Source organism: Ammospiza nelsoni, chromosome 9, assembly GCF_027579445.1.
Source record: "Ammospiza nelsoni isolate bAmmNel1 chromosome 9, bAmmNel1.pri, whole genome shotgun sequence".
In the NCBI taxonomy this organism is placed as follows: domain Eukaryota; kingdom Metazoa; phylum Chordata; class Aves; order Passeriformes; family Passerellidae; genus Ammospiza; species Ammospiza nelsoni.
Window position 1 is genome coordinate 32,870,437 of NC_080641.1, and position 27,308 is coordinate 32,897,744.

Genomic DNA, 27,308 nt, shown 5'->3' on the forward strand with positions numbered 1-27,308 from the left:
TGTTATGAGGGTGCTGAGCAGAATCATTCTGGATGGCATTTTTGGAACTCCTGAAAAGTAAAAAAAGAGATGGTGATATTCTATAAGATTCCATTAGTATGGCAGTAATTTCCCAGTGTTGTGAATACAGAATTTCCTTGGTAAGCAGGTCCTAGTAAAGATGGAAGGGTGCAGTTCTCCTCCCTGGCCTTGAGGAGGAACATTTGAACAATATTTGCAGGCAGCACCTCTTTCACAGCCACTTCACTTCATTTTGGAAAGTAACAAGCAGCAAATGATGTGTTATGAGATGCAAATCACAGTCCTCAAAATATAATTATGCTTTTTTTTTTAAAGTTTCTCCTTATAAATATGTGACTTATGAGGAAATTCTGTCTTACAACAAGAATCATATTTGGCAAGAAACCTTTGGAAGCTTGTTGTATAGATTTGTTTTAAGAAATTATGCTGTAAAAGCCCTTATTTTTTAATTTTTATTTTAGCCACTTTTAGAATTAAGCCTTTGTTCCAACAATGACTTCACAAAGAGATTCAGAATTGGCTATTTGAAGCATGCTTTTTTGTTTATATCTTTTTCACTTACTAACTCACTTTATTTGAGAAGAGAAAAATATTAAGGCTCAACACCTCTTCTCATTTAATTAAGTGCATAAGACCACAAATATGTCAGATCAGCAGTAAACTCCACATTAAAAATAAAATTGGCACTATTTAGTATTACTGGAGATCTAAGAAAACACTAAGTTGGAGAGAAGGAAGAGGCAAATCTGTGGGCTGCTTTGTTATCTTTTATATTTATTTGTTGTCAGAGGGGCATAAGGAACTTCACAGACCACTTTTATTTCTGCTGACTTCTTCAGCTCCCTGTATCCAAGGACTGGATTATTAGCTTATTTGGAAAGGCTATTTATTAAGTTATTTTGAAAAGAAAATTGTGAGCTTTACTAAATTTGTATGTTTGAAGGGCAGGTGATGCCCTTGATAGGAAAGATATCAATTTTGGCTCTGCTGAATAGGTGTCTGTGCAGGGAGCTGTTTCAGTCTGGCTCTAGCTGGGACACTTGAGTCAGTTATTTCTGCCATGCAATCTCAGTTTTGCTCCTAACTTGTGTCCTTGGGCAAATCCCTTAATCCCCGTTCCCTGTTTACACAAGCATTAAAAAAGGAAATTTTTTTTTCTACCTCACAGACACGTCCTAAGTGTTTATTACTGTTGGTGCAGTGCTTTGAAGTTATGGAGTGCTTTGAAGTTTTTGTCCTTTGAAGTATTGTTTTCTGGCTTCTCAGCGATGAACATTTATTCCTTAAATTAACGCATGCCCGTGTTCTCGATGTTGCCATGTCATCCTCAAATATACATTTAATTTTCTCTAGTTTAATTTCTCAAAGATGAAAGCGACCCAAAGCACACCTTTGTGGTGGAAGGAGCCCGTGAGGGGATGAGGCTGCGGGACCGAGGCACCTGCAGAGGTCACCATTCCTCCACCGAGGCTCTTGCCGACCTGGCTCTTGGGAGCGCATCTGGCTGTGGAATCACCAGCCTGTAAGAGATAACACAGCCAGCATCGTTATCTAAACATCGTGAGGGGTGCAGAAATATCTCTGGGTGATCAAGACATTTTCCTTAATAAACAGGGCTCGTGGAGAGAGCCGTGCTTTGGATAACCAGCAATCTGAGTGTGGCCGAGCTGGTTGAGGTGGAACTATATTTAGGCAGAGCTGGATTGAGAAACAGCAGAGCTGGAAGAGTTCATGGTGATGATTACAGTGAGCTTCACTTGTTGGCACATTGGGAGAGCTGAGCAGACAGGATGTCTGCAGGAGGCAAAGTGCAGAGCTTGGTTTTGCCTAAAGATGAACTGCAATAAATGAAGGGAATCCAAAGGGGAGCTTTGGTGCTGAGTGATGAGTTTGTGTCAGTCATGTTTCTGTGGAGAGCAGGCTCAGGGCCTTCCTGGCTGGTGGTGAGATGGGAGCTGCTCCCTAGGGAGGGGCCATCCCCAGTGGCACACACAGAACAGGGATCAGGGCCCACTGAGGGTGGGGAAAGCTCATTTGGGCAGTCTGACAGTGTTCTGTGCCTGACAGCATCCATCCCATCCCATCCCATCCCACCCACCCCATCCATCCCATCCCATCCCATCCCATCCCATCCCATCCCATCCATCCCATCCCATCCCATCCCATCCCACCCACCCCACCCCATCCATCCCATCCCATCCCATCCCATCCCACCCACCCCATCCATCCCATCCCATCCCATCCCATCCCATCCCATCCCATCCATCCCATCCCATCCCATCCCATCCCATCCCATCCCACCCACCCCATCCATCCCATCCCATCCCATCCCATCCCATCCCATCCCACCCCATCCATCCCATCCCATCCCATCCCACCCACCCCACCCCATCCATCCCATCCATCCCATCCCATCCCATCCCATCCCATCCCATCCCATCCCATCCCATCCATCCCATCCCATCCCACCCACCCCATCCACCCCATCCACCCCATCCCATCCATCCCATCCCATCCCATCCCATCCTATCCCATCCCATCCCATCCCATCCCACCCACCCCATCCACCCCACCCCATCCATCCCATCCCATCCCATCCCATCCCATCCCATCCCATCCCATCCATCCCATCCCATCCCACCCACCCCATCCCATCCCATCCCATCCCATCCCATCCCATCCATCCCATCCCATCCCACCCACCCCATCCACCCCATCCACCCCATCCCATCCACCCCATCCCATCCATCCCATCCATCCCATCCCATCCCATCCCATCCCATCCCATCCCATCCCATCCCATCCCATCCCACCCACCCCATCCACCCCATCCCATCCATCCCATCCCACCCCACCCCATCCATCCCATCCATCCCATCCCATCCCATCCCACCCACCCCATCCCATCCCATCCCATCCCATCCCATCCCATCCCATCCCATCCCATCCATCCTATCCCATCCCATCCCATCCCACCCACCCCATCCACCCCACCCCATCCACCCCATCCATCCCATCCATCCCATCCCAGCCCATCCCACCCCATCCATCCCATCCATCCCATCCCATCCCATCCCATCCCATCCCATCCCATCCCACCCCATCCATCCCATCCATCCTATCCCATCCCATCCCATCCCATCCCATCCCATCCCATCCCATCCCATCCATCCTATCCCATCCCATCCCATCCCATCCCACCCACCCCATCCACCCCATCCCATCCCACCCATCCCATCCCATCCCACACACCCCTTGGTAGCACAGAGCCACCCTTGCTTGAAAGAGCCCTGCAGAAGCCACAGCTTCCCACATTTGTCCACTCTCATGGATGCTTTCCTAACACCAATAAAGCAGCAGCTGCTATAACAGCCCAGGTATTTTATTCTCTCTCCAAACAAGGCACAGTCTTATCTCAGCACTGTAGGGCTGTTTCCTCAGGCATAAACAAATGAAGGTCACATTAAGCACTGCAGCCATGCAATGCAAACTGTTCTTTTTCCCAAAGATTAATGAGCACTTCCATGCAGTTCCCAAGCCAGGGTGAGTGGACAGGGCACATCTGCAAAGTGCCCCTGATGGCTGTAAATGCCAGCAGAGCAGGCTGCCTCCAGGAATGAGCCTTAACAAATACATAACTCAGCCTAAGTGAGGATTAGGACTGTTTTCCAGTTTATCATGCATTTAGAAGTGAATTTAAGAAGAGTAACCAAACTACTTAGGAACCGATTTTGTCCCATTCAGGTTTTGAGTAATGAAAGTATTTTTCCAAAGTTCTTCATGGTATTACCTGCCAGGTTGTTTTCTAAAAAGCTACATAGTGGAGGTTGAAGGGAAAAGAAGTTGCTAGTTTAGCTTCACAGAGGTAAAGAAACATTCTTGTTTCAGAACATAATAAATAAAGTAAAAGTTGGTTAGAAAGAAAAAATGTTCTGATTTGATGAATGATATATATAGCTACAGCAAATTTCATAGTGCAAAGTTTAAAAAAATTAAAATTTTTATGTCTAACTGATGATTATCCTATCATTAGGATAAAATATAAATTATGTAAAAGTATTGAGTTACTAAATGCTGAGGCAGCTTTAGGATCAGCAAAACCAAAAGGAGAGAGGGCAGAATTTTTTGCATTGTAAACCAAACAAGCCCTTGTGATTTTGAGTCAGTAGCATGCACTTTGTCACTGAAAACTTACAGAAAAAGAAAATACTTTATAGAAGTTCTGTAACTGGTGAAGAGAGTGAGGATCTTCCTCACAGCCGCAGCATTGCTCCCAGCAGGGTTTGGTGCTGTCACTGCATCTCCCAGAGAGCCTTTAGCCAAATTTGCTTTGCAGAGGTAGAGCACTCAGTGAAAACTATTCTGGAATTACACCAGTACCAAGCAGCATTTGGCTCTTAGTGACATAAAAATCTATCACCAGTACATCTTCACTGTTCTAGTTAAATCTATCTATAGCACTGTCCTGGTCTTTAGACAATTGAAATTACTCAAGGGAGTAGCTTGTAACCACATTTTTTAAAAAAATTGGTATTATTCTCCTTCCTTCTTCTGGAAAAAAATATATGGAGGCAGTTGCTTTTATTTATTCCATTTGCCTTTATTATTATTTAGTTGTACTCCAACCTGATCAACTGGTTAAAATCATCTTGGATTTTGATTTGCATTTGGTTTGTATTTGTTATACATCAAAATGCAGTTTAACTTTCCTGCTGTAGCAGAAAATCACAGGCAATTGTGAAGAATCACAATCACAATTGTTTCTTTCTTACTGGTGTTTTAGTCTGATCTCAGTTCTGTAATTTGGTATCTTTTGCCCACAGTATTTCTCATTCAGAGGGATATAGAGTTGATTCTTTCATGTTATCTCCCCTTCCCATTTCTGGCAGCTTCCCCTGCCCTCTGTTTGAATCCTCTGCCTTTCACTGACTATTTTGGCTCCCTCTCAAAGTTCTTGTGTGTCAGGCTCTGGATTCTGCACCTCACCCCAGCCCCAGTGCAGCAGAGGGTAAGGTTACACACCCAGCTGCACAGGGGTGCCTCACAGGAGTGCCAGTGTGGTTCCCAGGAGCATCACTAGGACATCAGCAGCTCCTGTCTCTTTCTGAGTTCTGAGTAAAGCTCCAGCACTGAGGACCTGGTTCACTGGAGCACTGGCTCAGGACCTCAGCTGTCCTCTGGTCAGTTTGGCTCTGTGAGAAACACCCTTGTTGATTTGGAGAGCTCCCTAAATCACAAAGTCCTGACAACTCCTCCAGATTCGTGGTGTTTGCTTTCCTTGGCATGTCCCAAACACCCTTCTGTGCTGGGCTGCACCTGTGACATTCCAGCAGCTCCCTTTGTTCCCAAGCCATGATGTCTCCTACTCAAATTTCCATTCAAAGGGTGATTCATGCAGCAGGGGAAAGCCATGACCTGGCTGCCCCCTCAGTTTCCATGTGCAGGCCCATCTGAACTGGAGCTTTCATTTCAGACTGAGATTTCCCTGTGTCTTGTGACACAAGGGAAAAAGAAGGTTGATTCCAGCTATTAAAAATCATTATTCTTTCCTTAATCTGGCTCTTCTAAAATCCATAGTGGGGATATTACTGTTCTATTGAGCCAAGGATTTTGCTTCACTGGGATCTATATGATATATAAATACATTTGCAGGTAAATTACAATGACTCTTCAGCATCTACCACATCACCTGACAGGAGTCCCACAAGTCTCAGAGACCTCAATTAAACCCAGAACTGCTATTTAGGCAAGGAGAGGGGGAAAAAAATGAAAAAAGCACAAACCAAAAGAACTTTTAAAACTTTCTCAAACAGGGAATGCTTCAACTGCTCAGCAAACTGAATTTACAAATGAGTGTGTGAGCTTAGAGGGACAGAGTGGAAGAGACTCAGAAAGGCATAAGGTACCAATATTCAAGGGGTGAAAAGGAAAGCAGTGCAGGGACTGTGGAAGACATCAAAGCTTTAGGAAGGATGCCTGAAGAAGAATTCCCATGCCTGGAACTAAGTCTTTATTCCTAACTCCTCTAGTCTGCACTGGCAGCAGAGAATTATTTGCTGCATAAAGAGGCTTTTGGGAAAAAAAAAAACCTAGATTTGGTCACAGGAGTAATGCAAACACAGAGCATGGATTTTCTACTCCCTAGGAATGCCTCTTCTCCCAACACACAAAGTTGGTACCTGTGCCACAGCTGCTCTGTGGACAAAGCACAGGTTTGACTCATTATGTCAGCATCCTTTTTATTTAATAAATAATAGCTTCCATAACTTGAATGTTTGGTTCTGATGTCCAGCTGGAGAGAACTGCACACCTCCACCAGCAGTCTTTACAGGAGCTGCATCTCTTCAAGCATCCTTCCTAAAGCTTTGATGTCTTCCACAGTCCCTGCACTGCTTTCCTTTTCACCCCTTGAATATTGGTACCTTATGCCTTTCTGAGTCTCTTCCACTCTGTCCCTCTAAGCTCACACACTCATTTGTAAATTCAGTTTGCTGAGCAGTTGAAGCATTCCCTGTTTGAGAAAGTTTTAAAAGTTCTTTTGGTTTGTGCTTTTTTTCATTTTTTTTTCCCTCTCCTTGCCTAAATAGCAGTTCTGGGTTTAATTGAGGTCTCTGAGACTTGTGGGACTCCTGTCAGGTGATGTGGTAGATGCTGAACAGGCATCTAGACCCATTGTAATTTACCTGCAAATGTATTTATATATCATATAGATCCCAGTGAAGCAAAATCCTTGGCTCAATAGAACAGTAATATCCCCACTATGGATTTTAGAAGAGCCAGATTAAGGAAAGAATAATGATTTTTAATAGCTGGAATCAACCTTCTTTTTCCCTTGTGTCACAAGACACAGGGAGATCTCAGTTTCAATTAAAAGTTCATATTGCATCATGAAATTGGGATAAATATGACATTAAGTGCATAGAAGGGATATTGTAATGACAGCTCAAGTGCATTTACTGACTTCATGTTTAATTCAATAAAATAATAAAATATCTCTATTTAAACATTATCTGAAGCACCCAGAGCTTGCAACAGAATTCAGAACAAACCTGCTGGAGAGTTTTGGCCATGGCAGATTTGCTAGAAATATTGGCAAATTGAACTTAATTGTAACAGATTACATCTCAAGTTTGCATTTTCCAGTTTCCTTGGTTTCTGTGTTACTTTGTTTCTGAATCTTTCAAATCCAAAACATCTTTTGTGCTCCCTAGGCTTGGTTTTGTTAGTTTATTTTACAATAGGATGCATCAATGTCATCTAGATGTGACTTTCAGTTTTGCTTGAATTGACACCAAATCCAAGGTGGTGGTTTGTTCCCCCTTCCCCTCTTTTACTCACTGGCATAGTTTCCATCCAGCAAAGCTTTTGGAAAATAAGGAAGGAAAAGCCTTGCTGTACAAGCTACCTGTGAATCCCATCCAAACAGAAAAGACTTGTGTAAAAGCTTGGCAGGCACTCCCAGCACATGCCACTCAGTGACTTCCTCATTTCATGCCATCATTCCACGTACAGAAAATGAATCTGAAAATCACAGTAATTTCCATTCATTTTTGAATGTGAAATTGTAAATGGTAAATTTCCTATCTGTGTGTAACACCCACATTTTAAATCAAAAGTCTTGAATGCTGACAGCATTAGTCAGAGGAAATCCTGTATGAACATCCAGCACTTGAGTTGGACCTTCCCCTGGATCACACCATAGAAGGAGTTTGTAGGAAAACGTTCTGTTGCTGTCAAATCCTGTGTTGATTTTAACCCTTTACCTGCCATTCACTCTGGTATGACAGTGCTTTTTTTTTCCTAAGGCCATTTGCCATTTTCTTGTGATCACAATGATATTAAAAAAACATATATTTCAATGCTAAAACTGTCTATATTTTAATAATACACCAGTAGCATTCTGTAGTGCAGATGTGCACTTTGACACTCTCCCTTATGAGCACAAAATGTCTTCAGTGTGTGCTGCAATTTGAATTAAAATGCCTATTTATAATATTATATTGTTAATATTCATGTATTAATTATCAACATGAAACAAAGTGCACAGGTCAGTAAAACTGGAAAGCTAAAAAAGCCAAAATAACTTTGTACATTAACCCATGACATGGCCAATGCAATACCAGCAACAAACCCAGCTGTGTTGCACGGGATCATTTTCACATTACATGGCTGAACCAATTGTGACAATTTCTTTGCCTTTATTTAAAAGGAGCCATCTCTCAATGGGCTCATAATATGTCTTTAAAAATAAAAAAAAAAAATCCTGTTTATCATTTTCATCTAGGGGGAAAATCCCACACATGCTGAGTTCTTGTGGAACAGCTGGCTTAAATTAAAGCTTTGGACTTAAGGAAGGAATCTTAGAACATAAAGTATCAAATAATAGCTAAATTCCAGATTAGAATGAGATTGTCATGTCAGGCATGGCAAGTATATATTAGGCAAATGGACTTGAAGAATCTTAGGGATTTTGTAATGTGGTGAATCTTAATACTCTAGTTTTAGAACTAGAACCAGCAATGTTTAAACATAGTTTAATCTAATTCGATAAATAAATCAAAATACATTTTAATATATCGTTGTTTATATGGGACAGGCTTTGGACTGTGAAATACTAATGGATGTGCACAAAAGAAATAGCAAGCCATTAGAAATTCTCAGTAATTGGAAGCTCTGCTTTTATTCTGACTCTTCTCATGAATTTGAAGAGCCTTTCATAGATTTTTGGAGCATCATCGTTTAATGATCATTAGTTGTAAGGCAAAGTGGTAATTTTTACTACATGGAGAGTCTGTTTGTTTTGAACCTGTACTTATAAAACTTTTCTTTTTGAACTCACAGACTCATGGAGTCATTTAAATCAGAGAGATCTCTGTGAAGTCGGTATCATTTTGAAGATCCAAGCAGAGGGAGGATTTAGACCAAGACCAAGTTGTTTGGTTTGGGACTTTTCAGCTTTGTTTTTTAAGCCAAGACCTGGCCTGCCTGGGAAAAGGAGAATTAAGCTCAGTATTTCTACACTGCAGATCTCAATCAGCACTTACGGAGAATTGTGTGTGCAGCTATAAAGGAGCTCCTCATGTACAGCTGTAGTTGGAATTAGAACTCAAATTCATTACTGATTGTGCTCTTGGCTGGTGTGGTACCAGCTGAACCCCAGAAACACGGAGGAATCCGGGTTTATTATTGTGTGTTATGGCGAGGTCTTGCTTGTTCCTGTTTCTGCAGAGCTGTAAAGACAAGGAGTTTTATTTCTTCTTAATTGCTGTAGATCAGGACTGCCAGCAGAGGAGTGAGACTGTGCTGGAGAGGCAAGAAGGGGTGAGATGGGTGGCAGTGCTTTCCTGGATTGATGGGCAGTGTGTTAAAAAGGGGATAATGGGAGCTTTTCTTTCTTACTTTGGGCTGTGCAAGTGTCAAAGTACATCGAACTTAATTCCAGGAGGAAGCGCCTTTAAAAAGGCTACAGAAAATCAGGTGGCGTGGAGCTTGCTGGTGTTCCTCATTTGCAACAGGTTTGAGAATTGGGCTGTTTGTAACAAAAAAAAAAGAGTAACTTCAGAGGATCTTTCCTTCCCCGAGCTCATGACTTTGTTGCTTTTGTCCCTACATTGTTACCTTTAGAGTTTGATTGGAACCCTGACTGGCGTTGCCAGTAGCAAATAGGAATTGTAGATCCTAAATGTGAGAGCTTTTCGTTGTTGCCGCATTGAAGCCACAGCAACAACCATTAACATTTAGCTCCAATCCGAGCCTTTCCCATGCTGCCAGCCTGGCATTTCCTGTGCAGGGGAAAACACAGGAGCAGTTTCAGCACGTGAGGATGATAATGCAGCAAACGGAGGGGGCCAAGGAAATAGCTTGAAATTAATTGTGGGTGTGGCAGTGTACTTTGTAAGTAAATTCAAAACAGGCATGGAAGCCAATATCAGGAACATGTGCAAGAAATTCCATTTATAAGACTTGGAATAATAACCTCACGGCCCTCTTAAATAATTTTAAACATATATGCATAAAGTTAGTCATCTAACAAAAACAGTTTCATAAGCAGGTACAGTAATGTCTCACAGTTCTCGTTCAAGTTAATGGCTGCATGAAAAATGTTCCCTGGGAAAGTCAAACCATGTTTTATAGGTTTGTCCATATGGGGAGCTGAGCTTGTTTAACCAAAAGTGTGAACTTAAATTAAGTTAGCAAAACTGGTGCAAAATCTGTCTGGGCATTTTTGTACTGTAAGTTCCGTTGAGAAGAATGAATTCAGGAGTTCTGGCTCGATCTGTGGCAATCTGGATATGGCTGTGAGCATTTCTTTCAGGAGATGCCACATCCTCACTGCCTGTACCTGCACTTGTGTTCCACCTCCTCAGTTGCTCCCTGACATTTCAGGTGTTTGTAGAGCTCTGTGGGTAACAGAATAAAGGGAGCAATGCAGGGAAAAATATTCCCAAAATTACTACCAGCACAAAAGAGGGAGTGGAAAAGAGAAGGAGAAGGGAAAAGGTGGTTGCTTAGGCTGACACCGAGGTACAAAAAATACTTATACACATCAAAGCTGAGCTCCCTAAGTGCAGGAGGTGCCTCTGTCGGTGTTTGCCTGGCAGCAGCAGCCCCTGCAGCAGTTGTGGCTCCTGCAGTCACAAACTGGCACAGAAACCTGAGCTGCTTCCTTGGTACCTTCATCAAACACCAGCTAAAGCTACCTGAGGTCGTTCAGTGAGGCCCTGGGTTGCACAAAAAGACAGATGTGCACACTTGGACCAGTCTGAAACCATCCATTTGAAAGAGATGGAGCTGTGTAACTTTATTACAAAATGAAAATTTAGTCTAAGAGAAAACCCAGCTCCTGGTACAAAGTGTTTTCCTTTTCCTTTCCTTTCCTTTCCTTTCCTTTCCTTTCCTTTCCTTTCCTTTCCTTTCCTTTCCTTTCCTTTCCTTTCCTTTCCTTTCCTTTCCTTTCCTTTCCTTTCCTTTCCTTCCCTTCCCTTCCCTTCCCTTCCCTTCCCTTCCCTTCCCTTCCCTTCCCTTCCCTTCCCTTCCCTTCCCTTCCCTTCCCTTCCCTTCCCTTCCCTTCCCATATTTGTCACTGTCCTGATTTCCAAAACAGGGATATTCAGCATCTTCAGGACTTGTGCTCCTTTGTTGGTAACTGTCAGTATTTTGAGAAACAGCCAAATTGGTCAACTTTATTGTTACTTCTCCAAAATTACACAGAGCCTAAACAGTTTGAAGTGTAGTGAGGGGCACTTCCCTAAATATACTGAGCTGAGGTGGTTTTTGGAGTGCAAAAGTGGGAAATAAAATCCAGAAGTCTTTAACCATGGTGATGTATTAAAAGCACAGATACAAGTGCCTAGAGAAAAGCTGCCTGCTTTTCCATAGGTCACATTCCTGAAAACTGGAAATTGTGCTGTACCAGAAAGATACTGGTTAGAAATCTCTGCTTCAAAGAGGAGCAGCTTGGGCAAAGAACATTAAATTCTACTTGCAATTAATCATTTAAAGAAGGAAATTTGATGTTAACTTTCCAGGGGTTGTTTTGGTCAGTAACATTTTTGGGGACTAACTGCAAACTCCTGTTCTGGAGCCAGCTGCACTTACTGTATATTTGTACGTAGTTTTTATGTAATTCTGCATATTAAAGCACTTGCATAACTAATTAAAATATATGTACTTATAAGTACTTTATCTTGTTCAGTCAGGAAGCAGGGAGAACAGACAATCTGTGTGACTGAGAGCAGAGCCAAACAAGAAAATTGGGGATGGATTTTGCCTGAAGAATTCAGGTTCTTTTTTTCCCCTTCAGGTATTTGGGTCAGACACTTGGTGATTATTAACAAGATAAAGATCATATCTTGACTGAGGCCCTGAGACACCACTAGAGGGTTCATTGTACATCTTGTTTTTAATTACTTCTTGCAAGGAGTTTTGCACAGTTAATATTTGGGGATAATATTTGGATAGGGAAAAAAAAGGGGTACATTATGTATGGGCTGCAGCAGAGCAAAGCTTTGCATATGGAAATTTGTTCATCACTAACACGTGGTGGATGTTTGCAAAATGTTCTGTGGAGTGAATGTCTCCTGATTCTAATCAGGTAATTGTTGCTCCCTGGTTTCATCCTATCTGACTGGAGGCTCCTAAGTTAAAAAAACCTTGTTGCTGAGGCACAGGCACTTCAAGCAGCAATTTAATTTATCCAGATCACCCTCTGAAGGGGCTGGTGCTTTTCTCTCAGCTATAAGGAGAGCCTGTGGTGCCTCCTACCCCAGCTTTGTTAGGTGTCAGGAGTTAAACTGAAGAAATCCTGAGCTGTATCTCCAAAGTGTTATGGGTTTTGGGGGTTTTGTGTCTGATTTCTCAAGGTGAAAATAAAAAACCTCCTGAGCTTGTAAGGTGTGTGCAGCAGCTCACAATTTTTGCTGCTGTTGAGAGTTCTAAAACTGCTTTTGGACACAAAGGAACTTTTCATAGTTGCCAAGGTGGTTTGATTTGCCATCACAAAAAGCCATCAACTTTGAGAATCACATCCTTTGAAATAGGTAGGCCCCAATTTTGGTAGTGCTTGGCCATGATTTTAAAGTTAGCAATGATCCATTCAGTGGAGACTCAAAACTTGTTCAGTTTTCCTTTTCAGTACAGTGCCGTGTGAGAGAGGGGCTTTGTGAGTTTGGATAGCAAGGTTATTGGTTGCTCCCTGTGTCCTGTGTGTTTTCATGGCTTGTTATCTGAGGCAGAAAGATGTGCTAACTGCAGCCATCTAAAAGCCATGCAGTTTTTTCTCTTTTACTCTTTTCCTCATCACCGGGGAGGAGAATTCACAAAAACAGCCATGGACACTCACTCTGACCTCTTACTGTCCTCTGATGTAACTGTGGTTATTCTGTGACTAAAATCATGCAGGATCTCCCTCCTCATTGCAGTGATTATTTTAAGAATTCAGGAAAGCTGTTGAAATTATTCTGTTTTTAGGACACTTGTATGATAATAGATTTCATCTGAAATCTTTTTTGGCGACTACACCACCTAAGCAGAGGCTCCTATTCCAGGCATGTGTGCAGTTGGTTCCAGACTATTTGCTTTTGAGCTCCATCTGCTGGAATTCTATCCTGTTTCCCACATCTTTGGTGTTATTATGCTGCCAGGTCATACAGGAATTGGTTTTAATTAAAAAGAGAATAAGAAACGAAATTCCCAGTTCAGAGGAATGTTCAGCAAGTTGTTTGTCCTTTTGTTTAAGAGTTCACCTTAGAGATTGCTTGGAGAGCATAAGACTCAAAACCAGAAAATAATTGTGAGACAGAGCAAAACAGATACTAAGTTTTCTTCTGCTTTTGTTGACAGTTTCTAGGTATTTTATAGAAATTTGGATTAATCAGGTCAGCCATGACCTATCAAATTTGTATGAGATTTCAAAAACAGATTACTTGTTCATTTTTCTGAATTAGGTTTTTGTTTGGTTTTCCCCTGATGTCTGTTGTTCCTCTATAACTAAGAAAATTAGCAGTGTTTTCAATATTTAATTAACTTTTTAAAAAGCCTTTCTTCCCCATTGTAACTGTGCTTCTCGTGTTTCGGATATTTAAGGACAGAAGGGACCGTGATGAAAATCTAATTTGATTTTTGTAGCTGCATTGTTTCTTAACAAAAAAGTACTGCAAAGAATGATGTGCAGAATTGGAAAAGAGGGCCCTGCTGTGCAAAACCCCTCTAAAAGTGTTTCAGTAGTCAGAGGCTTTCACGGTGCATTATATGATGGCTTTTTACAAGTTCCCTTTGTAAGGAGCACATTCTCTGTTCAGAGGATACATTATCCTGTTCATGTCAGCAGTAATGGATCTGTGGAGAATTAGGGTGGCCACCAGCCCTTGGGTGCATGCTCTGGTGTTGGCAGTGCATGTAATTCCAAGGAACAAGCATTTCTCTGGAAGAATTACCTTCCCAAAAAGCAAACCATCAGCATTTTGAAGTTTCCTTTTCTTGCCTTGTAAAGCTAACACCACCTTCCTTCCCCTGTCCCTCAGCTGGTGCCAGATGTTCCTAAGGTATCTTCTGTTTCATAATGTGTTTGTGAATATGGTAATTTCAAATATTTCCTTGCTGTCCATCTGCCTGTTAGCAATATTTTGTGTTCACTCGTGGTGTTTGCAACTTTTATTTTCTACACAGCCAACTTTGCCTGAACTGGTTTTCGTTCTTGATGTGGGTAACTCCATGTTGTTACACAGGAGTCTTGGGAATAAGGGGAGGGAAGAAGAGGTGGAGAACAGAGAAAGTGCAAGGCTTGATTTTAAAGATAAGTGGATTTTTTTCAGTTCTGCCTTGTGCTTCTCCTGGACATGGCACAGCCCACGCCATGGTGCTCTCCAGCAGTGCCTGAGCTTGTTCCAGCCTGAGCTGCTTTTCAGAAAGTAATTATTGGAATGGATTTCTTAGACTTCTGCATGGGACAGAGCTGTCAGCCATTTTTCACATAGATTGGAAGGATATTGTTTGGATTTCCAGACAGCTCCCTATAAAATAGAGATAGCTGAGGAATCTCTGGTCCTCAGACTTCATTGTTAAATGGGTGTGTGCTGCCTTAGGCTGACATTTAAAGTCCTCTGTTTTGAGGTTGGTGTTTTTTAGACCTACAGATACACAGGGGTCTGTACAAACTTCCCCTGTGTTCTGAGGCTGAGAGTGGCTGGTAACTCCAACTCTGTCCCACTGGAGAAAAAGTTAAATTGTTACTGATCTTCCTATCATGAAAAGTAGTTTGAATTTAAAATTATTCAGTGAGTAATGATGGTCAAACCCCTCTTTGTAGCTCATTTCTGTTGATGGAATAGAAGTGTGAGGCTTCTATTGGTTTCAAAGAGACCCAACTTTTAATTAATATTCCTGTGTCCCAAACATGTTGTTCTGATTAGAGGCTCTTTGCCCAGGCATTTCTGTGCAGCCTGCCCTGTTTGAAACCCTGCCTTTTTCTGACTTCACTTCCTGAATCCGTTGACAACACTCACAGCCAAACAAAATACATGTTCACAATGCTGTTATTTGCAAAATATTCCCTTGTGAATACAGCTGGGGCAACAAAAAGAGTTTCTCTCTGAATCTCAGAGAGGACTTGACTATTCCTTGTAGCACTAAGGCCCATAGTGCATTAGGCAATTTTAGTCTTGGCAGTTAAGTAAGTGTTAAAACTTTGCATTTCACCACATGTAAATGCACACAGGTCTTTCATTACCCTTGTGTGTATTGATCACACAGTGATCTACTAAGAAATAAACGGAGAGTGCTGAATTTCAATCCAGGCTGAGGTGGACCCGATAGCAACAGGCTCCCAGCCCACCACACTGTTTACAAAACAGATGGAGGAGCAAAGAATATAAACTTACTTTGCCCTCTTTTAGGCCTGATCCTCAAATGTGATGAGGGACCAATGAAAAGGTTCCTCTTGAAGTGCTCATCTCCTGGTGAAGCTCACTGGCACTACACCCACCCTGCCTGGCACATTCTGTGAGTGGGCACCACTGGAATATTGGCAGGAACAACCCAGCCCATGGTGCCCACTGAGCCAGCAGTGCCACGGCTCAGGAGCTCTCACCATTCCACACAATGTCACCCTGAGACAGAGCACACAACTGCACTCCTGAATGTCTGTGTGTGCACATGGGGCCAGGGTGGAGCAGACTGTCACTCAGCTGGCTTTAATTAACATAGTGTTTTATGTAATGTATTTATTTTTTACGTAATTAGGTGATTAAGCAAAATGCTTGCTACTAACGTCTCCTCCATAACCCAGCGCTGCTGAGAGTTAAACATGCACCTTTGCAGGTAATTAATCTCCTTGCCCTGCTTATTTTGCTAGTTGGCACTTGCTAAATCCCTGTAAAACCACACCCAGCGGTGCTGTGTATTATCCTTCTGCTGTCTATTCCTACATATGGTCAAAATCAACTTACCTTCCGGGTTGCTGACATCAGCAAAATGTACTCTTGGCAAACTTGGGAATCCTCCTAGTAACCCTTTGTTTGGTTGGTGTTACAGTTGTATTCCTCTGGCAGCAGCAAACTCCCTCCAAACGGTGCCTACCTGACACGTGCTTGGCATGTGGAAGGACACTGCCAAATGAGCATCTTTAAAACATTAACACAACCCCTTGTGTGATAAAATGTGTGATAGAAGGGGGGAAAGTTAGAGGAAGATCCTTCTCTGCTTCCTGTACGGAGCTGACCCACAGTAGCTGCAAGTTTAAGAGTATCATTTTGATAACAGTAAAAATGTGTATACATAAATATATATGACTACCTAGTAATTTTCTGAAGTGACCTTAACCAACTCCATCACTTCAATTAGGCATATTTCAATTTAAGGAAAAAAATACTTTTTAAAAAAAACCTGCCTGCTTGAGAATAATGATTTTCTAATATTCTCTGGCAGTCTTTTGATATCATCTATTTTTTCTTGGCTGTTTGGCTCCAAACAGCAAACAGGAAAACATCTGGTCTTCTTCAAATAGGTTTATTAAACAAAATTAATTGGGAGCAGTGTTTAAAATCCTGGTAATAAAGCTGTTTCCCACCCCCCTTCAGCAAAGTAGCATATTTCTGAAATATACCTGTGTATTGTCATTGTACTAAAAATCAGGATTGTTTTGTAAAAAATACCTGGGAAGTGCCTGAGAAGTTGCTGTTTTCAGCAAATTGCTAGGAACAAGCAACAGGAGTTGCTGTTTTTCAACAAGTTGCTATTTTCATTTCCCACTAGGTTCAGTTTTCCCAGCTTTTCTATTGCCAAGAAGGTTAGAACCCAGAGTAATATCCAAAAGGGAAAGGATTTAGAGACAGGAGAAGGGTTATAAACTTATTTACTGTTGACAGCAGCATTGTCATAAATATTAACAGACAAGAATCACCTCCTTCCTGAGAAAACACAGGGATAAAGGTGAATATTTTTATTTTTTAATCCTACAGCATAATTTTCTTAATACAACCACCTGCCTTATCTTCTTGAGGGCATTAATTTAATAAAAAACATGTCAGATCAAGTAGCCAGTTGCTCCAGTTATGGAACAATTTCGTTCCCTGCCTTCCCACCCCTCCACAGCCCTGCCTGCAGTCAGATGTCTGAACTGGGCCCCAAGAGCAAGGCAGGCAGGCTGCAGCTGGGGAACCCAACCTCAGCAGAGCCCCAAAAGTTGTAGGAGTTCAGTGAGGACGATCTGGCTGCTCCCTCCCCTGCTCACACCTTCTCCAGGACATGTCTGGAGTTACACAGTAAGTTCAGCATAATCCCTACCCTTCAGAGCCCAGCCCAAAGGGCATTTTCCCAACTAAGGTACTAGCCAAAAAAAAAAAAAAAAAAGTGTGAGGGGAAAAATACATTTTAATTATTTTATTTTTCTTAAATATAATAGAACCTTCTAGAATTTTTTTCCAGAAACAGAAACATTAAAAAATTATACTTTATTACAAATGGTAAACTCAGAGTGCTAAAAAAAAGCCTCTTATTTACAAACAATACTGGGCAGTGCCCAAATAAACAACATAAAAATAACTTACAAAGTCATGAAGTAGTTTATTGACATTAATCAACTTTCATAAAATAAAATAAAAAAAGATATGTACATACACAATTTACTTGAAGGCAGGCAGAACAGTTCTTTTTTTTTTGTTTATCAGCCTCCCACAAACCTCCCTCCCACTTTTTTTTTTTTTTCTTAAGGAATACTACATAAAGCAATCTACAGTTTCTATTGCAGTTTAACCTTTAATACTGAATGATCATCGAATGTTAGGTCCATGCAGGTCTTGGTCAATGTTAAACGAAGATCTGACATCTCATCCGAGCAGGGACAGCACTTCCCGGAGCAGCGCTGGCCGCTGCACTCCCGGCTCCAGCTGAAGGCTTTGCCAGTCTTTCCACACATGCGCTTTGCGGAGCACAGGCAGGACAGCCTCGCAGCTTTGCCATTAGCTTTATGCCTCTGCCACTTTGCATTTTTCCTCTTTTACTTGTACCACAACACACAGTTCTCGCTGAAGAGTCTCTTCAAAACGTCTGCAACTGCTGTGTGAGCATGAGCTGGCACCCGCTGTTGACGTGGTTCATGACCTTCTGCTTAAGCTGTGCAACCTGTTCTCTGAGCATGTTGGCAGTGGATGCCAGCTCTGAGTTCTGGGCTTTCAAAGTTTTCACTTTTTCTTCCAACCGGGCAATCCTTTCCAACTTCCTTTTCCGGCATTTGGACGCCGCGATTCTGTTCCTCATGCGCTTTCTCTCGGCTTTGATTCTCTCCTGTGATTCCATGTCAATGGGGGACAGGGGAGGAGTTTCCCCCGGCATTTCAGGTACAGTCTGCGGCTCCTCTTTCAGAGCCTGGAGCCGGGGATGCTGCACGGGCATCTGGGGGTTTATGTGATGCTGGGGCGCGTATCCCATGCTGTTGGCGTTGTAGCTGGGCGCGGAGCTGAGCGCGTTGGGGTTGAAGTTGCTGAGGTTGGCGTACACCGGGGGCTCGCTGTGCAAACTGGTGTTGAAGCTGGTGCTGCCGGCCATGGAGGACACAGGTGCCATCCCGCTGGTGACAGGTTGGGCGGCCGAGGTGACGCTGGGCAGCGTGTTCTGGTTGTGCAGCTCCGCCAAAGCCCTCACGAAGCCCTCGGCGAACCCCTCCTGCTCGTCGGTGACATTCTTGGGGCACAGGAACTGCGTCGGGGTCGGCGTGGTGGTGATCAGCCCGTTGCTGGACTGGATGATGAGCCGCTCCAGCTCGGGCGAGGCCAGTTTGAGGAGCCCCACGTCGGGCGAGGTGAGGATGTCGGCGTTCTTGTTCCTCAGGTGCGGCTTCAGGTTGCTGGAGGGGTCGGACAGGTTCAGCGTCATGTTCTGCTTCAGCACCTTGGCGTTATTGTATCCGTACCCGCCGCTCTCCGGCGGCGCGAAGCCGGCGCTCAGCGCATCCTCGTAGAAAGTAGGCTCCATCTTTGCACTCATAGAACACAGTCCGGGGAGGGGAAGCTGCCCGGCCGCCGCTCAGCTCCCCGCGGGCACCCCGACCCTCCCGGGGAAGGGGAACGCGGAGCCGAGGAAGGAGAAACGCGGAGCCTTACTGGATCGCCGCTGCCGCCGCCGCGCTGAGAGCCCGCCCGGCCTGGCGGGGCGCCTCGCCGCCCTCCTCCTCCGCGTGCCGGTGGTGCCGGGACGCCGCTCCGCCGCCACAAGTACTTTCCCCGCCCGGCTCCGCGCTATTCCCGCTCCACCGTCCCGGCGGCCGCACTCAGTCGCGCTCGTTCGCTCCCGCCCGCCCCGCGCTCTGCGCCCGCTCCCGCCGTGCAGCCCTTCACTTATCAGCGGCCGCGAGCCCGCTAAAAATAGCGCATGATGTCACCCCGCGCGCTCCCCATTGGCTGCCGCCGCCCCGTCCCCGGGGGGGGCGGGGCCAGGGCCCGGCGCGCGGAGCCGGCCCGGGTCGCCATGGCCACCCCCCCCCTTCAGAAGCTTCTTGAGCGCGCGGGGCCTTGTGGGATGACGTAATGCCGGGGGGGCGCGCGCGGGGCAGTGTGGGCTGACGTCTTTGTTTTTGAAATATCTGGTTACCGCGTCCCGCGCGCGCGGGCTGCGCCGCCGGCCCCCTCCTCCGCGGGCACCGCACCAACCACCGGCCCCGGGGCCGCGCTCAGCCCCGGCCGCCGCTCCCGGTGCGCCTCTGCCTCCGTCTGCCTGTGCGCGCGCTCGCTTGTTTGTTTGTTTGCGTGGCGGCCGCTGCCTCCGCCGAGTCTCGGGCTGTGCTGTGCTTCCCCCCCCTCGCCTTCGCCGCTCCTCCCTCCCCCGGCGCTGGTTCGGCCCTTCAGGTGGCGCTCCCGGGGAGCCCCACGTGCTTTCCCCGTCCCGCCGCCCCCGCCGCTTCCAGGCAGCGCCGGGGGCGGCACCGGGGGCACCCCGCGCTCCCCGCCCCGGGCTGAGCCCCCGCGGGGCCGCTGGAGTCCCCGCTCGCCCGCCCGGCCCCGCGGGTTTCGGCCGCGGGTGTTCGCGTTCGGCCCCGCACCTCCGCCCCCCGGCACGGCTCTGCCTCTACCGAGAGCCAGCCTCGGGAATAACCGGGAGAACACGGAGGGGAATAAAACCCGACAGGAAAAAGTCGGGTTGCGGATTGGTTTCTCTGAACTTGTCCTCCAAGGGGAAGGGACAGCGACGGCCTAATTTTAGACAGTGTCCCAGTATTGCTGTGGAATTGCAGGTTAGTCGGGAGGGAAAATAAGCGCTGGAGCCGAAGGATCGCGGCGGAGCAGAAAAGTCTCTGCTGGCATGTTCCCCTCGGAGCAACAGATGGGAGCTGTGTGCTCCGCTGGAGCCGCTCCGTGCGAGCGGCGTTCCGGGGCAGGGCCTGATAACAGGGACTCGCTCTCCTTACCTGGCCCGCACACACCCTTCTCTCGGGATAGTGGGGATTTGGGATCGCTGCCAGGCACCTACCCTGCAATACAGTGCACCAGGTATTTGAGGACAGACGGTGACAATACGGGGTGGCACAGGGACTGCAGGGCTGTTCTGGCGTGTTTGACTGCCCGCAGTGCAACAAGTGCTCCTTATGCTTCCAACGCGAAGCTGTTGCCTGCTGTTCCGCTTTTCGTCAGTGCAGAACTGGGTCTGTCAGCTTCAATCCCTTCTCACGGTGTGTGAACCTAACAAACTTAGGTCCAGTTTTGAAAACACACTTTCAAATTCTCCAGTTCTATTTTTTTCCTGGATATAATGACATAATTACCAGTTACGGTATAGGAAGGAGCAGCGAAGCAAACAGAAACATCAGCAGCTCTGAAAGAAAAGTGAAGGTCCAGCTCCCCTCTTGGAAGTCGTTGGGGTTTTTTCCTTCTGCGTTTTTCCCTGGTGTTCCCACCTGACTTTGGCCACATGGTGGGCACTGGTGTTAACTGGAATTATGGAGATAATACATGCAGTGTGTTAACGGTTTGTGGCACAAAATATAAAGTTTGGACTGGATGTGGGGGCTCACTGTGTGCAGCATCTCTCTGGGCTGCAGGTAACTCAAACTTCAGCTGTTAAGCCAAGCAGCACTAAGTTACTGCACATGCATAAGAAAATCTCTGGAATTCATTAATGCAGTGAGCACTCAAAGCAGTTGTTTAATTCCTTTTAATGTTTACATACAAGATAAATAGAGAGCAGTGGCTGACTCTTCTGGCCCCAGAGCCAAGGGCATCAAATGAAACTGGCAGGTTCGGAATAAACCAAAGAGCTGCGGTTCAGCGCTGGAACTCCCTGGCAGGGCTGGACTGAGGGGTTTTAACGTGATTGGATGAATTCACAGAAGAGAAATCACTTAAGGTCTGTGATTCACAGAGCATCTACACTGGCTCTGGAAATCCCAGAGCTGCAAATGACTTGTGCCTGGGGGCACCCCTGGCTTCGTGTGCCTCCCTAGGGACCCACTCCTGGCCCCTGTCAGAGATGGGGATCTCGTCGGACCTGATGTGGCCGTCCTTGATGTGTTACACCCCCCGGAGATAGCCCATAAATGACCTCCTCTGTGTCACCCCGCAGTTTTCATGTTTATAAAGGGCAAGGAAGGAAATCTGAAGAAATGTAAGACTTGAATTCGAAGTCGTTTATTGTGTGGAGTTTTTTATTTTGAAATAAAATATTTTAAATATTTCCAAATGAAGCTAAAAATGGGGAGGTTGTTTGTGGTATCTGGTACATAGGCAGCCATGCAATTAATTTGCTGTATCGACAAATACTACTAATAAAGTTTATTCTGATTAGCTTTGTGTATTTAATTGGTTGTGTTGTTTTATTTTATCTTTTGGGGTTTTCTTCTGCATATTTCTTTTGTCCTAGAAAGCAAAGTTCAGACTATGAGGAACATGCTCAGCATAGCTTAAACCACTATTTATCACAGATTTGTATAACCTGAAAAACTGCCTTTGGAGCCCACTGATATCAATGCAAGGTTTTGATTAACTTCAGTGAGGGTTGGATCGGGCTGGAGGGATTAATTTAATTTAATTTAATTTTTTTCCCCTCCACCCATTTCAGCTGTGTACTTCCTTCCCCGTGCAGAGGCGGGGTTTCAGGAGCAGACATTCCAGTTCGCTGGGGACGTGTAGGAGCTGAGGCTCTGGGGACACTCATTGCGGTAATTGCTGCTCTCTGCAGGGAATTCGGTCCAGGCTGCAATACAGAGTCAAGGTGCTTGTGAAGGCTGTGGGGAGCAGGAGAGCGCTGAAATCAAAGACAGGAGCTCTTGGCTGCTCCCAGGGGCTTTCCTCCCTCACTGGGGACCTTAGGGAGGGCTTGGCTGAGATTTCAGTCCCAAGTTCAGCACTGAGACCTTCAGAGTGGAGCAGATCCAGAGGTGGAACCCATGGGTAGTGATCCTTCGTGGCCATTAGCCAAGGAGCTGGTGGCTATGCCCTGATTTATTAAACACCTATTAATTCTGGGCTTTTGTTCCCCCTTTCCTGACGTCCTTAAGAAAATATTCCTGTAGTGGGATGAAGGAACACTTCCTGACCAAGGTACAAACCAGAGCCTTTTACATGGCTCAATAAACAAACTTGTGGCTAGGAATTGCCATTCCCTGCCCTGTGTTTCTGAGAGGCCAATGCTTTGAGCAGCAGTAATGCACATTTTGATTTATAAACTTCTCTAATCAATCAATAGAAGCCTGAGTGAGGCAATCAGATAATCTGAATAATTAAATGGCTTTTCAGGGACAAATTAAAATTTGTTACACGCACCACATCCGTCTAAATTATATTTGGTGTCCAGGAATAAATGGGTTTGTTGTTTTGTTTCATTCCTGCATCTCAAATGCTTTTGACTTATTTCAAAATCATTTGGGGAAAAAAAAAAAAAGAAAAAAGGATAAATGTCAGCTTCTGATTTTTTTTTACGTTGGAAACAGTGCTCAAAGAAAAACTGCTTTTTTCCATATAGTTTTATTACATGTATATTAAATATTTCAATAAATAATTTTCTTTAGACTAGATGTTAGACTATTTTGCTTTTTCTTCTCCTTAGAGAAGTTTCCATAGCTTCTTTATTGTATTGAAACATCTTTATTGTATTGAAAATTATTATATGGACTTTTTTTGTCTTTTTTTTTAAAAAGGACTTCACTCTTTCCAAATGTGATATCCTTCTTCACATCTTAAAGCGAATAAAATTGGGAATTCCTGGATTTCCACACACTGCTTTCCACTTGCTTAAGGAATTACTATAGACCAGTTTTCTCCAACTGGAGGAGACAAGAGTTTGAAGAGTCAGAAAGCAAAGTATTTTTCTCTTATTTACTCCATCAAGGCACAGTAAATAAGATGGGGGTGAGAGGGTACAAGGAACAGTTTCCTTAGGCCAAGTGGAAGTGAAATCATCGCAGGTTCTGCTGGTCCCGTCCCTTGCCGGTTCCTCAGGGCGTCTCTGCGTCCTCGGTTCAAGTGGGTCCAAGTCTGCAGCGCAGCACAGGCGTGGCAGGGCTGCCACCTCATCCACCCCCGCCTTCCGTGGCCTCTCCTCCTGCTCTTTGCTCCCTGCAGGACTCCCGTGGCCAGGTGGAGATCCAGGAATTGGGGCTGAAATAAAAACAAATCAATACATGTGGGGACACAGGGGAAAGGTGGGAATGCATAAGCTGGGGGAAGAGTGGGGCTCATGACTTGATGTGGAGGACCCTGGAACCAAAACTCTAAAAAAATACAGCCAGTCTTGAGTGAGTCTTCATTTTGCACATGAAAAATACTCTTCAGAACCACAGGCACTTGTAAATGAATATCGTGTCCATCTCCTCCACCCTCCATTAGTCATCGCATAACCAAGCCATACGCACTCAGTCCTTTTCATCTTTCTTCTTGTCAAGCCCTTTAGCCTGTCCCCCTCACCTACTCATCCCACCAATCATTTTAATTAATCTCTGGATTTCTTTGAAACTAATAGTTTGTGGAATGGGGGAAAATGAGTAGGTTACAGAGACAAGATTGTGAATGATGGAGGTGGGGCAAAGTTAGGAGGCTTTGCAAGACCTGTTGGGTTACATCTGGGGCAGGACAGCAGTGCTGTAAACACACAGAAAGGCTGCAGAAGTGAGGGAGGAACCACTAAAAACATCTTCCATTTTCCTAGGAATGCTGCCTGAGCAATTCAAACCCTGGGTGCTGATGTGCAGCAACATCTGAATGAAAGAAGTGATATGATTGTCTCCAAATAGATGGGATGACCTCTTCACTCAGTAGTTATAATAAATTTCTCACTATTGTGCTATAGAGGATTTCCGTGCTCAGAAACATATTTTCAAATAAGTAATGAACTTTATATTTTTTTATTCAAACACTTGTATGTATTTTTTAATTTTTGATCAAAACCCTGAGCAAGTAGAAGTTAACCACATTGTCTAGAGATGAGTCTGAAAGGAGCCCTGGGGCCTTGCTTCCCGTGCTTTTTAGAATCCTGCAATGGCTGGGGTTGGAAGGGAACTTAAAGATCATCTTGTCCCAACCCCCTTGCCCTGGGCAGGGACACCTTCCTCTAAAAGGATGTTTGGGATGTTACAAATCTAAATGTCACACCAATAATGTCTCTGTGCTCATTATTTCTATACCACAGCTTAGCTGGTGCTCCGGGAAATAGAGAGTTGGGCAGAGTTCCCATCCTGTGGAGCTTGCAGTTGGAAAAATCCTCTACACACCAAGAAGGCTGGCAGAGTAGCAGTTGATCCCCAGTGGGAGCCAGAGGGGGAAGGTAAGCAGGAGAGGAGGCACTGGAGGACGGGTGGCATATGGGAAGCAGACGGCTCTGCTTGGCATTGGGAGCTGGCAGCAGGAAAAATGTACCATACAAATAGAAGCATATTGATGCTGAGTGCTGGGGAGGCAGGTGAATGCCTTTGAAAAGATATTTACTGTGTTCAGGGGGAAAGATCCTGCTGGAAGTGTGCATATGTTCCCCTGTGACTGAGGTGGGGTTTCGCTGTGGAGAACTGAAGTTAGCTTTGTGGTCTTTGGGTATTTCAATAAACAGACAGTAGTGTCAACAAAATGGATTTATTTGCAGTTGCCAGTTGTGACTGAAAGCCTCAGAATAACTGGATTTAACCACTCAGAGCCCTGGGTAAAATAGCTCAGTTTTGATTAGGGTCTCAGGACAAATACAGACTGCTTAAATTTTTAATTAATAAACAATCTGGCATCCTGCCAAAGTTGACACCTTGCTCTGTCTTAGCAGCTGTTGGCACAGTAGGCTCCTGGCAACCTGGGATAAAGCAGTACTTGCAACAGGAGAAGGGGAGGAAGCGAGTCTGTATGAGGCCAGAACTGCCCAGTGAAAAGCAGCCCAGAGCTCAGGGATTTCCAGGGAGCAGCCAGAGCTTTCCTGCTCTGTGCCGTGGGCTCAGGCTTGGACACAGACAGAGAGTTCCTGTCCTGAATGTCAGCGGTGGCTGCTGGGTGACAGATGTAAGGACACCTGTCTGAATTCGGCTAATGGCTCTGACAGGAGGAGCAACAAACAGAGAAAGCATTCAACAGTGAAAGTAGGTCCTGGAGGTTGCTCCTTCCCAGGGATTAGTGTGGTGGAGCCTGTGGGGAAGTTTACAGAGGGCCTGCTCACGTAATTCAAATGGAAACATTCACCGTGGATGACAGTCATTTGTGTTGGAGTCATGGTGTGGGAGCAGTTGGGGTTGCCAAAGAGCCAAGGAAGGCAATGTAGGCAGGAAAGGGCATGGCCTGGGAAGGAGAGTGCCTGGAAGCACAAGCAGAGTTCAAGGTTTCTGGTTTGGAGAAGGTGCTGCTGAACTGCTTCTCTTCCTCTGTCCCACCTGATTAATAAACAACAACCTGCTCTCTGATTCCAGCTGAGCTATCACACAGTGACACAGCTGCTCCTCCCTGTCTGGGCAGCCCTGTCCCCTCACTGCTGGGAATGGCCCAGCCTCACCCACAGCAGATCCTCAGGACTTCCTCAGGACACAAACCAGGATGCTCAACCTCTCAAAATTGCTGTTCTGTGCTCAAAATTGTATGCAGCTGCCAGCACTACAGCATCTCTATGTTCCCTTGTTTCAGAGGGAAGAGGAGATGGGAAATTTAGCCCAGAATCATAAGGGTCATACCTAAGATTTCATGTTTTTACAATGGGCTCAGGAGCACTGTTCCCATGTGTGCTAGAACAAGCCCATGAGCAGCTGGCTGTGCCTTTGGCAGATGGGTTGCTCAGCTCACAGGACTGAGAACATATGAAACATATAAAAAGCCATAACATTGGAATATGTTAAAAACAAGTTCATAAGATCAATTTTACTCTGAGAATTTTCAGAGTAAAAGGACAATGGTAAAGCAAAGGCCTAAAGGCTGTGATGGCTGTGAACTGAAACTCAGATTGGTTTAAATTTTACTTTTTTTTTTTTTTTTTTTAATAGGAAGCAACTAGCAAGCCATTCTAGAAGTGCTGTGTGGTGTTTGGAGAGCTGGGTACCAGCTGCAGCACAGATTTCCAGAGGTTTCAGCTGAGTGAGGACAGGGCTGTGGGCTCAGGTAAGTCATGTGAGGGAGGTGAAGCACATGTGTTGTAAGAGTTAATGGTACAACGTAGCCTTGCTCTACATAAGCACGTTTTGTGCTGATGTTTCCCAGTTCCTGCAGCAGTGTAGGAAAAGGTGTGTGGCTGGCAGAGCTGCAAGCCCAGACAAGGCACTTCTGGGTGTGGATGATCCCAGCCCATTGCCAGGTGCTTCAAATAGGCATTTATGTCAGAGATCTGAGGTCACTTCAATGATAGCCAATTTCAGCCCTGGATTATTACATAAATATTAATAAGAACAGGGGTATATTTCACATTTATGTTATTGGTCAGCAGAGTTTTCACCTAACCCTTAAGCAGTACTGGTGTGCAATATATTTCCCTTCAAGACAGCTAAGAAAACTTTAAAAGTTTGGCAAAAAAATTTATTCACCTCTTTAATATAACCTTGTGAGTTTAATGAAAAGTAATCTTATTTTCTGTATACCCAATGAGGAAAAACAGAAGAGAGTCAAGTCAAATGGGAATTGTACTCTTCCCTGCTTTTGCCTCCTTACTGAGTGACCCTAATCACCTTCAGCATCTTTCTAGCTTGATCTCCCTCCTTGTAAAATGGGCATAATGAGACTGAAGTTCTAGTAAAGCAGGCAGATCTGAGGGGAATAAATGCTGAACTATTTTTATAAATTAGGAATAGGTACAGGGAAGCAATGGATTTTCATCTGGAAGATCTAGTATTAACTTGGTATAAAATATTTGTTAGTGCC

The 27,308-nt window shown here is 44.9% G+C and overlaps 1 protein-coding gene across 1 annotated transcript; it reads right to left on the reverse strand.

Annotated features, from left to right (window-relative positions):
• Positions 1-17,382: 17,382 nt before the first annotated feature.
• Positions 17,383-19,313, reverse strand: JUN (Jun proto-oncogene, AP-1 transcription factor subunit). Its single transcript, XM_059477913.1, has one exon. The coding sequence runs from the start codon at positions 18,997-18,999 to the stop codon at positions 18,055-18,057; it is 945 nt and encodes a 314-aa protein (XP_059333896.1). The 5' UTR covers positions 19,000-19,313; the 3' UTR covers positions 17,383-18,054.
• Positions 19,314-27,308: the final 7,995 nt, after the last annotated feature.

Bases quoted from the DNA above. Each gene is read 5' to 3' on its own strand.
- JUN (XM_059477913.1), bottom strand. From the start codon at position 18,999: ATGAGTGCAAAGATGGAGCCTACTTTCTACGAGGATGCGCTGAGCGCC.